At 35.9% G+C, this 12689-nt stretch overlaps 2 protein-coding genes across 2 annotated transcripts; both read left to right on the plus strand.

Moving 5' to 3' along the window:
- The first annotated feature begins 2943 nt into the window (after positions 1–2943).
- On the plus strand, positions 2944–6596 carry LOC130429913 (uncharacterized). Its single transcript, XM_056758760.1, has 6 exons — positions 2944–3055; positions 4125–4451; positions 4522–4863; positions 4948–5073; positions 5455–5760; positions 6307–6596. Exons 1-6 carry the CDS (start codon positions 2992–2994, stop codon positions 6594–6596), a joined length of 1455 nt encoding a protein of 484 aa, XP_056614738.1. The 5' UTR covers positions 2944–2991.
- Positions 6597–7965: 1369 nt separating this feature from the next.
- Positions 7966–12460, plus strand: LOC130429914 (carcinoembryonic antigen-related cell adhesion molecule 3-like). Its single transcript, XM_056758761.1, has 6 exons — positions 7966–8251; positions 8947–9015; positions 10598–10888; positions 11044–11079; positions 11609–11911; positions 12401–12460. Exons 1-6 carry the CDS (start codon positions 7966–7968, stop codon positions 12418–12420), a joined length of 1005 nt encoding a protein of 334 aa, XP_056614739.1. The 3' UTR covers positions 12421–12460.
- Positions 12461–12689: the final 229 nt, after the last annotated feature.

The raw sequence follows: 12689 nt of genomic DNA on the forward strand, positions 1-12689 counted from the left end.
ATATTGTTGTGTATAGATTTCTTTAGTTGAAATGTAAAGATTATGAGTGATCTTTAATAAAATAGAAACACATGTCCAGGACACAACAACATTCATCATCAGTGTTTCTCATGATTCATATTACCAGTAAATATTTAGTGAAATATGCTTCAGTGAATTCATTAACATATATTGATCTAACAAGATTATTTATGGGTGCAACAATGATGTAAAAGCAGCATGGATGACCATTGCAGATGGTTTGTGTTAAAACCAAAGATGTCTGGCTGGTGTTTTTTCAGTTTATAGTTTGTTCACTTTATCCAATGATTTGATATCAACAAAACAAAACTCTCAAACTTTATATGGTATATATGTAATTATTTAACAGAAATTTGTATGTGAAATAATATTCAACAATATTCACCTTTATCTTTAAACTTACTGTGGGCTGATACGTCTTTCATGGCGCCGATTGGTGGATTATTTCTTCACAGGAGCTGAGTGCCGAAGGCGGGCGGAATTTGGTGTGGTTGTGTGTGTGCGCGTGAGCGTGTGTACCCCGGTATAACCGGTGTGAGGTTTGGTGTGGCCTAGTGTGTCCCTAGACCCCGCGGTCGGGCCTCAGCTCCTGTTCTATTTTGTTTGGCCTATTTGGAGGGGTTTGTTGTCTCGGGCTGTTTACGGTGGTAATTCTTCCATCCTAGTATTTTCTGTGTTTATATTTTATATTTCCTTATTTTCAAGTGATTGTGTGTCAGAATCTTTTGAATACTAGTATTTATATATTTCTACGCTCACGTCTCCTGTCGCCTCTTGAAATGAACTTGTGTGCTTTAAGTAATAAGAATCTCTATTTTTGTCCCGGCGAGTAACCGTGACGTAGTCGCTCCATTTTGTTGTCGATTGGCGTCAGGTCACATTTAACACGCCTGTTATATAAGACACTGTGCGATAGGGCATATCCATCTATTGTTCCGATATTCATGTGACATTTCAGTATTGGTGTGAAACATTTGTTTGACTAAACTTGTTTAACTGTCTGCCAAACATTGTAATTGAAAGTCTATTGTGTTACTTTAGTTTTGTTAATGCCGAGATGTAGGAAACCAAGGCACAGTCCAAAACCACATCAAAAAGTAGATTTTTTTAATCAAAGATTTAAAAAACAATATTCATTAACTCTTTTGTTTATTATGTAACAAAAGAAGAATTAGGAATATATTACTGTTCAAGAGTCAACCAACTCATCTGTACAGTGCAGCTCATTTAAGCTTTTTGTCTTTATTTCTGAGAACCTTATCAAATATATTTGGTTTATATCGTCGCTTTTGGACAGAATCCTCGTATCTCTAAAACTGCATTTTTTATTATTGAACATTGTATCGTTAAAGTTGGTATTATACCTTATATTGGCATACTGTTGTGTACCAGCATTAACAAAACATTTCCCCAAAACCATGTTTAATCGGAGATACAAGGTTTATGATTTGGGGATATGACACTCTGTCATGGATAAAAATGTTACGTACTCAAAAGTCGCTGCTAGCAGACGTGTTCATCAAAGTCTGCGGTCGCGTTGAGCATTTTGACAAGAGACAACGAGGCTTCGATTTGTGAAAAAATATGTAATTGAACAAATTTGGACACATGAGGTTTCCGCCCGACATTTGTTGCTTTTACCTCAAACGGTCCATGAGAATTCCACAGAAGGAAATGATCAAGCACATCAGTGTCACAAGTTTTTGTTTAAATTTTTCAGCTAACATGATGCTCAGCTTCAGTTCATCTAATATTTTCTGTGAGAAAGCGATGTTAAATACTGAAGTTAAAAGGATACTTCACCCAAAAATAAAATGTCTGTCATCATTTAATCACCCTTAGACCTAATTAACCTGTATACTATTCTTTGTTCTGCTAAAAACAAAAGATATTTGGAAGAATGTCAGTAACTAAAAAAATCTCGTCCACCGTTTACTTCCATTGAAGTAATTCTCCCTATATGGCAGTAAATGAGAGATGAGATCTATTTAAACAGACTTTAAATAGTGCTATGTTCCTTACTAATCTTTACTCTGGTGGTGTTTCAAAACACATTTGACCAGCATTATGGATGGACATTTTCAGACAAAACCTGAAATATTAAATGTCAGAGAATGTATTACAGTCATCATTACCAATATATTGAGTCATGTTTATATTTACATGTACTCCCATAGTTGGAAACGTACTTCATATATTTTTTGTTGTTGTGTTGAACACAAAGAAAACATTTTGAAGAATGAACAGTTCTGGGGCGCTTTTGGCTACCATTGCATTCTTTACAATGGGAGTCAACGGTGGGCAAAGTATGTCTGGTTAGAAGCATTCTTCCAAATATCTTTCTCTGTGTTCATCAGATCAAAGACATTTATACAGATTTTGAACAACTCAGATGTGAGTAAATGAAGACAGAATTTTCATTTGTCGGTGAAGTTTCCCTTTAAACCACCAAATATTGACATTTGACCAGTATGGTGAAAATCTGTTTTCTGAAATTCTGACATTGAGTTCTTCATTTTACGTTTGACATTTATGGAATTTCCGTATTGAAGGATTTATCAAGACGGATGTACAGATGGATGGTGATGTTTTAGCTTTTTAATTTTTGAGTAAACATACTGCAAAACAGTCAACAGAAATAGAAAAATAGCTGGAAAAATATCTTTAGAATTGGAAATATCTTCTTAGCATCAGCTGAGGGTAAAGTGAGTCATGGGCCATGGCATACGAATTGTGATAAAGAGATATTGAAACTATTGCTAGATTGCTCTGAATAGAAATGATAAAGTGAAAAGTTACAAAGAACTCATGAATATTTATATGATATGCACCGCCCAGTGAAACCAAAAAAATATGTGAATGCCTATATAAACTAACCTGGTCGGTGTAGTTCTGGATCGCTGTTGTTAGAGGCAATGAGCAGTTTTATAAACTCTTCTCATCATCATTAAACGCCTACTTGACATTGATATGAAGAAAACTTTTACTATAAATGTGTTGTTTGTTTTATTTTATCATCCATTTCATGTGTGGGGTAAGTGCATTATTTCTGTTTATCTTAAACACTTTTTGTTTTAGTTTAACCTGAGTGGCGGCTCATTCAGACTTGATTTAACCACTTTAATTCACATTGCATTCACATTACTGGATTGTTTTGAATTTATAACCAGAGAGATGTATCACATTTTTCTGCATTCATACAATATACATATGAGATATCTAAACTAGAATTTATCTTTTTAATAATATTTTTATAATAAAGTTTTTTAAATAAAACAAGCCACCAAAATATATATTAAACATCGGTTATCATTTTGCAAATCCTAGCTCAACATATCATCCATGAACTCTTACTTTTATGTGTTCATTAACCTTGCAAATTGGCATGTAAGGGAAGTTATATGTTTTTTTTGGAAGCCTAACACTTTACAATGAGGTGCTATTTGTAAACAATTAGTTTATGCTTTAGCTAAAATGAACTAACAATGAATAATATTAATAGAGCGTTTATTAATGTTGGTTCATGTAAATTCAGCATTTACTGATACATTAATACAATCAAACGTTATCACTTTTAATGCACCATAAATAAACATGAATTAACTCTATTGACATAAATTTACATAAGCAGAGAATAAAAATTGTTCATTGTTAGCGTAACGGAAAAAACTCTAATTTTATAAAAACAGACAAACGGCCCATGATAGGGTAAAACTGTAACTTAACACTGAAAACTTAAAACCAATGACTTCCCACAAGGGGGAAAAACAAGAAAAACAGGATTAACAAAATTTGAGACTATGCAGGAACTAGACAGGACTAGGCATTTTGGAACAAGGACCAGAGGTAAGTACTGTACATCAACCAGCAAAACGAAACAGCCCAGGACAGGGGCGGGGTTGAGATATGACAGTAGAGCACATGGCCATCATTGCAAACGATGGCCATGTGCTTCAACAAAACATGTGGGTAGTGTTATTTACTACTGTTAACAAATAGCACCTTAATGAAAAGCGCTACCATTTTTTTCTCATTCGTCAACTTCTAAAGGAAACTGTCTCATGTATTTTCCAATTGATGAATTGTCCCTGTTTGTTCTTCAGGTGTGTTTGGTGTTAATCCAGATGGAGTGAAGTCAGTGTCAGTGATGGAGGGAGATTCTGTCACTTTACACAGTGATGTTACTGACATACAGAGCTATTATCTGACATTGTGGAGGTTTGGAGACGATGGCTTTACCATAGCTCGAATCAACAGAGATAAGATCATATATAGTGATATTCCAGCATTCAGACACAGAATGGTGTTGGATGATCAGACTGGATCTCTCACCATCACAAACAGCAGAATCAAACACTCTGGACTTTATAAGATGGAGATCAGCAACAGCACCGGGACATCAGTGAAGAAATTCTGTCTTACAGTCTATGGTGAGTATTAAACTAACTGACTGTAAAGTTGTGTAGTTATTATTTTTCTATGTGAAATTGTTTCTTGTAGATTCTCCGCTTTTGATCGAAGCTGAAAAAGGTGAATTAAAGACAGTGTCGGTAACAGAGGGAGATCCTGCCTATCTGATGATTGAAGATGTTGACACACAGAGATTTGATCTGATAGTGTGGAGGTTTGGAGATGACGGCATTCTTATACTGAAGGGTGACAGAGAAGACAATAAGACCACATTTACTCATGATGAGATATATGAAGACAGACTGGAGCTGAACTATCAGACCGGATCTCTCACCATCACAGACGCCAGAATCACAGACACTGGACTTTATAAAGTAAAGATCAGCGGTGACAGAAGAGCCGAATACTTGAGATTCATTCTGACTGTCAGTGGTGAGTACATCACTTCAGCATCATGTAGTGCTTTCATACTTTATAGTGTTTAAGATCATTGACTGTGTGTGTTTCTCACTCCAGCATCAGGTATATCTTCAGGTGGTGTAGCAGGTATAGTTATTGTTGTTCTGCTGGTCGTGTCTGGAGCTGTCGGTGTATTTGTGGTTTTCATTCGTCGCAGAACCTCTGCAATAAAAAAACAAAATGGTAAGGATTGGAAAAAATCATATTATCTAAAATAGCATGAATGTCTGTCTTAAAATTAACAACACATGTTTGTGTATCTGTGCTTTTGTTTATGAGTGTTCATCATGGTTGTATGACATCGAAACCCATTATGATTAAAACAATTAAAATAATATTTATGATCTTGTGCTGTTTTACTTTAGACCGAAGAATAAGAAAACATGAAGATAATCTTGATAAAGAGAGTTTTATTCTGAGACTTGAATGCAGCTTTACACCATAACAATTTATGGATATTTACAATAAAATGGATTGCGCAAATAAAACGTTTATTACACCCGACTCAGTGATTCAAGCTGTATTGTGGACTGAATGTGTATTTGTTCCTGTTTTGTTCTTCAGATGTATTTGTTGATAAATCAGTGTCAGTGAAGACGGGAGATTCTGTCATTCTACACACTGATGTTAAAGAAATACAGAAAGATGATGAGATAACGTGGATGTTTAAAGACACATCAATAGCTAAAATGAAGGGAGATCAAACTATTGAAAATATCGATGACAGATTCAGAGACAAACTGAAGCTGAACCCTCAGACTGGATCTCTCATCATCAAAGACACCAAAACTGAACACACTGGACTATACAAAGTAAAGATGAGACTTCAAGATGTGACATCAGCCCAGATATTCAGTGTTTCTGAGAGTGGTTAGTAACCTAACACTTTCAATAGTATTTAGAACACTGTGAAGATAGAGAAACTCATTAGTAGTTTTTCAAATTGAATTTATATAGCTTTATTCACCAGTTAGTTTCAGTCCTTGATTCTGATTGGTCAATAGCTGTGCTTCATTCACGATAAACCAACAGGTGAGCCTACAGTACAGTAACAGGGGAAAACAAATGTGTTTATATACCAACGGGGTTAAATAAATATTTATACACCTAATTAACTAATCAACTGAAAACAAACTAAATACAAAATAAAGTTTACAAACTAAAAGTCCCAAAAATTATAAAACATAAGTGACAAACTAACTGTGTGACATATGATGCTCTCAGAATCAGTTAACTGATCATTCTTACTAAGATTTCACGGACGGTTAACCTTGATATCTGTTAACATGTCAGACTGATGTAAATAATCACTGCACATGAGCCTCCTGTAATAACTTTAATCTTCACACTCACTTGATTGTTTTTGTGTGTCTGTATTGTTTTTGTGTGTCTGTATTGTTTTTGTGTGTTTGACAGATAAACTGTCTGTGAATGAAGGAGATCCTTTCACTTTAAACTCTGGTCAGACTGAACTAGGAGACAATGTCATGACATGGAGGTTTAAAGACAAACATATAGCTACAGTCAGTGAACATCAGGCATCTGTTTATGATGAAGAGAGATTCAAAGACAGAGTTCATGTGGATCCTCAAACTGGATCTCTGACCGTCACAAACAGCAAAACTAAAGACTCTGGACTTTATCAACTACAGATCAGCACAGAGAAATCAGAAAGAAAATTCACTGTTACTGTCTGTGGTGAGTAAGACGAAATCTTTAAGATCACTGTACAGGGGTGACTGCAGGATTTAATCTCAGGGTACGCACAGAATCCCCCACCCAATATAAAGCTCTCTCACAAGCAAATAACAAATACTCAAGAAATGCCACAAAAATATAATAATATAAGATATATAATCTCCTCCTTCCTTCATAAGCACCCCCTCGCATCGCAGTTCATTAGTCAACAGTTCGAATGTTCAGTAGTGCAGTAGACAATCGCATTTAAATACGGAAGTGAATTCAATAAATTATCATTCCATGTGTGTACGGAACAGGTATCACTCCAGCATTATAAAACGGTCAGGTATGGTCCTTGATTCTGATTGGTTGAGTGGAGTTCTAAGCCGTTATAAAATAATCCCTGTGATAAATGCACTGTAAATCGCTTTGGACAAAAGCGTCTGCCAAATGACAACATTAAATTAATTTAAATAAAAAATTAATTAAATCAATACCTTGCAGCGAAAATTACACCATTTCAAGTTACAAGTCACCAATTCCAAAACAACTTAAAAGTAAATGTCTGAAGCTTTGTTCCCACTTAACGCGAATGAAGCGTTAAGCTTGAGTGATTGTCTTGTTAAGTCAATGCAAAGACGCGATAGTACATCCATATGGAACGCCAATAGGGTCAAAAACGTGCGAATTTTAGAGTACACGTAGTAAATCAACGCAGTCGATTTTCCACGGTGCTATACGCGCAAACAATGCGTTCTCGACGCGTGACGTCAGACGTCAATTTCGCGTGTTTTTGAGCCATCCGACGACTTGCCCAGCTTTAACGTGTAAGAGTTCCCATTGGCTGTTGAGCGGAAGGGTTAAACCATTACTGTAGGCCTAGGGGGGCTACCTTCCATTTCTGACTACTTGCCATCACAATGCATGTAACATGCGAAAGATCCACTTATCTATTTATGTATCTATAGTGAATTTTTTCTAACATTTACAAACACTAGTTTTGTGTTGCTGTAAACTAAATATGAACTTGTTTAGTTTTTTGAGATGTTTCTGTTTTAAAAACGCAGATCTTCTTTTGTTTTGACCTGTTTTTTCTCCAGTTCATTTTCTGCAAAAAGACAACAATTTACATGAAATTTGGGAGAAATGTTGTCAGAAGTTCACAGAAATAAACAAAAATTATAATTTTACCAAAACATATTCTTATCTGATTTTTATTTTTAAATGGTCCCTTAATTTTTTTGCGGCTATACATTGTGTGTTGTAAATTCCCGCCCAGGATATCTATAGCCCATCCTTTTGCACCTGGCAGGAACCGGGCCTGTTTGATATTTAAGTTTATTTTTTTTAATCTCTTTTCTGTTTCTGACAGATAAAATAAGGAGGGTGTCAGTGATGGAGGGAGATTCTCTCGCTCTCAACCCTGACAGTATTTTCATACAGAGGCCTGATACGATCACGTGGAAGTTTAAAAACAGGTTGATAGCTAAGCTTACTGAAAGTACAAATGATGCTCCTTCTTCTGTTGATGAGAGTTTCATAGACAGACTGGAGATAGACCATCAGACTGGATCTCTCACCATCAAAAACATCACAACAGCAGACTCTGGACGTTACACACTGAATATCGGCCCTGATTTAAAAGCAGATTCAGAATGGAAATTCAGGGTCAATGTGAGAGGTGAGTAGCTCAATTCCAAGTTAGAAAACTCTCTTTATTGGATAAAAATACACTTTTACAATAACTTCTTCTTTAACTGTGGCTAAACAGCTACTTTTCTGCCTCATAAAAACTAAAATATTTAATATCTTTCACAATGTGTCTCATGTTGTTTAAACGTTTTTTAAATATTTAAACTTGACAAGACCAATATATTTCTGCTGTTAAAACAGGCCGGCCTATTTGGAAAAAGCTTCCAAAGCCGAAAGAAGGTGAGATTTATTCCTGCTTTTCAATTGAAACCTAATTCAACCCTGAATACGATTCAACACTTTCAGTGTCTTCTGAACAGTTATTTAACCAAGAACCTGTACTCAGATAATAAACAAAGTAATGTTTATATGTCCCCTAAATGGTACAATCTGATTCAAAAAGTGGTTCAGATGTACATGAAATATATTCCAAATATAATATTAAAACCAGTCCAATGGCCATTTAAAACGATCCAAGAACTATCCAAGATGACCCTGAATAGCCCAAATATCAACAACAACAAATAAATTCACCTTGGTCAGATTGATAAAGGTGTCGAAATGAACGTCTTCATGAAGGTTTCAAGCGGATTATTTGGTTGGAGGTAAATTTACACACATATTTGAATTATAAATTAATTTTACTTCTATAATCCTTTCTCTGTTTTCTTTTACAATCCACAGTAAATCCACAAGATGAGTCAGAGCTACCAATGATTCCGGTCTCATCCAGCAGAATTGATGATCAGACAGGTAAGACATTATCACAATCCATCATCTTATTCCATCCATCCATTTTCTACCGCTTATCCGAACTACCTCGGGTCACGGGGAGCCTGCGCCTATCTCAGGAGTCTTTGGGCATCAAGGCAGGATACACCCTGGATGGAGTGCCAACCCATCGCAGGGCACACACACTCACTCATTCACTCACGCACTCACACCCTACGGACAATTTTTCCAGAGATGCCAATCAACCTACCATGCATGTCTTTGGACCAGGGGAGGAAACCGGAGTACCCGGAGGAAACCCCTGAGGCACGGGGAGAACATGCAAACTCCACACACACAAGTCGGAAGCGGGTATCGAACCTCCAACCCTGGAGGTGTGAGGCGAACGTGCTAACCACTAAGCCACCGTGCCCCCCCCCATCATCTTATTAATGTAGTTAATCGAAAACTACAGTATGTCATCACTTGCACGATTCTGATTGGTTTAGTAATAGATGAATTTATTATCTCCACACACGTGCATATTACTCATCACATACCATCACTTAATAATTTTGGGGGATTGATCAGATATTGTTTTAACAGACTGCCCTCCTGTGACAAATATTCCAGAGCTGAAAGAAGGTAAGATTTATTTTATTGCTGTCGAACGATTAATCACGATTAGTCGCATCTAGAATAAAAGTTGGTGTTTACATAAAACAGTGCATGTTCTCTGCATATTAATTTTGTATTTATCAACACATACTGTACACACATGTATACGTGTATAAGAAATATTTACATGTTCTTATTTCATTTACTGATACTTAAAATGTAACAAAAAAATATATAGGCATATATTGTGTAAACACAAACTTTTATTCTGGATGTGATTAATCGCTATTAATGGTTTGAAAGTTTTTTGTTATATTTAAGCAGGTTTTTAAAATACCTTTAAAAACATTCCTGGTGTGAATCTTAAAACAAGCAAATGGCATTAACATATTTTGAAATGTGTATTTTAATGAAGGCAGCTCAAACTTTGATTAGAAACAAACATGTTTGAGATATCCCTACTGAACTGAGATAGTGGTGCTGCTGAGAGTTTCTACAGTTTTTAGCATATTTCATGACAATGTTTGTGTAGCTGTCTTAAAAAAGTAGTTCATCCGACAAAGAAAATTCTGTCAACACTCACGCTCATATCTTTCAAACCACACATGAACTCTAACACAGGAGGAGACATCTTTCAAACGCGTCTTTTGCCATATAGTGAAAGTGAATCTGAAGCCACACAAGAGCTGTGTTTGGGTAACATTGGCATTTTTTTCTTTTTTTAAGTATGTTTTGATATTTTAACTTGTCGAGAATTAAGACAAATATATGCTTATGTTGTTTAAACAGGCCGGACTCCTTCGAGAAAAAATACAAAGCAGAAAGAAGGTAAGAATTATTCCTGCTATTAGACTGAACTGAATTCAGCCCTAGATTTACAGTGTTTCATTTACTTGACAGTGTTCACTTTAGACTGTTACTGTATATGATCCTGGTTTATAACTGCACCTCTATTGTTCACCCGGCCACTTGTTTATTTTAATGTCGGCATTTCTGTTTCTGACAGAGAAATTTAGGAACGTGTCAGTGATGGAGGGAGATTCATTCACTCTTAACACTGAAGATGCTTTCACACAGAAGCCTGATATGATCAAGTGGATGTTTGGACTCAAGCGTATAGCTGAACTCATTGGAATTAAACCTGCTTCTAGTCATGTTGATAGTGAGATATATGGAGACAGACTGGAGCTGGACTATAAGACTGGATCTCTCACCATCACAAACACCAGAACCACAGACTCTGGACTTTACACACTGAAGATCACTCCTGAAATGAAGTTCAATGTCACTGTCAGTGGTGAGTATTTGTTTAAAACACCCTTCAACAATAACTTCTTCTTTAACGATGGCCGGACATCTACTTATTTTTTCTCATCCCATAAAAACAAAAAAGTCTTAATAACTATTTTTACTTGACAAGAAGACAAATATTTGTTTAAATTCTTAAAACAGGTCGGCTTGGGGAAAAACGTCCAGAGCAGAAAACGGGTAAGATTTATTCCTGCAGTTTGACTGAAACTAATCTAAGACACAGACATGCACACACTCACTTTAATAAAGAGTTAAACATTTCAAACTATCTTTATTCACTGAGATATCCCTACTGAACTGAGACGCTTGTGCTACAGTTTTTAGCATATTGTAAGACAAAGTTTGTGTAGCTGATATTAGTTTTACAGAATTCTGTCATCAATTAATCACGCTCATGTCTTCAAAACCACATGCACTTCTTCTGTCTAACATAAAAGGAGACAGCTTGCACTAGCATCCTTTTTCAACAGTAAAATGAATCTGAATTCATGGGTGTATGTGAGGAAATTGGCAAAAAAAAATTTTTTGAAAAATTTTACTTTACAGTATTAACTTATGTCCCATGAACCAAACTAAAAACGATCAAAGTCTATTCTTTTACAATTATGCTTCTCAAGTTAATTGATTTTTTTTTAAGGGTGTTCAGATATGTTAACTTGACAAGAATATGTTTCCATGTTTATCTTAATGTCAATATTTTCTACAGAGGATATTGAGCCGGTGTCATTGAATGAGGGAGAATCTTTAACTCTCAGCACTGGAGATGCTTTCACACAGAGTCCTGATATGATCAAGTGGATGTTTGAAAACATTTGTATTGCTGAATTCACTGGTATACAATATTCTGCTGCTGATGTTGATAAAGATGACAGATTCACAGGCAGACTTGAGCTGGACTATAATAATGCATCTCTCACCATCACAAACATCACAAGCAAAGACTCTGGACGTTATAGATTGAGAACCAGAACAGGGGATTCAGAAAGAACATTCAAAGTCACTGTCAGTGGTGAGTCGCTCAATTTCAATCTATAGAAAACTCTCTTTATTGGTTAACTGGTTAAAAACACCCTTGAACAACTATTTCTACTTCAACAGTAACTTGATGAAAGCAACCGCTGCATGTTAACCTCCATTATCATACTACATAAACACAATAAGTTGACTGGACAGCTATTCATTTTTCTTTCACAACTGTGCTTCTCAGGTTCATCTTGTTTTAAGTATGTTTAGATATTTTTGCTTGACACGAAGACAAAGGGAAGATTTTGTAGCAGAGGGGTTCAGAACCCTTGAAATATGATGTACAGATATAATACAAATGCTCTTTCAACATATATGAAACCAGGAAACTCAAAGATTTTTTCAGTTGTGTTGCACAAACGAAAGAAATGCGGGCTGAACAAACAATTACAGGATTTCTAAATTTTGTTGAACTGTTCCCCTTGAACACAGTTTCATTTCCTCTGAACACATGTTATTTTTCTCTGTTTCCTAGTGCTTTCTACAAAAAAATGAAGAGAATGATTCAGAGGCGGCACACACACATTGAAGACTGAATCACATCCACCTGTACATGTTGTGGATAATAAGGAGGAGATGAGTCTACATCAGTGGTGTAGTCTAGTTTTTTGTAGTGAGTATACTCTGATTCCCCCTAGCCTACTCATCCGTTCCAGGTCGACAACCCATGAGCACCACCACACTCACGAATGCAAGGATAGAGTATGCCTCTATATGTAATCAAGAAAGATTTATTGCATGCAAGATTTCAATAGCCAATGACA

This window comes from Triplophysa dalaica, chromosome 10 (genome assembly GCF_015846415.1).
Source record: "Triplophysa dalaica isolate WHDGS20190420 chromosome 10, ASM1584641v1, whole genome shotgun sequence".
Lineage (NCBI taxonomy): Eukaryota > Metazoa > Chordata > Actinopteri > Cypriniformes > Nemacheilidae > Triplophysa > Triplophysa dalaica.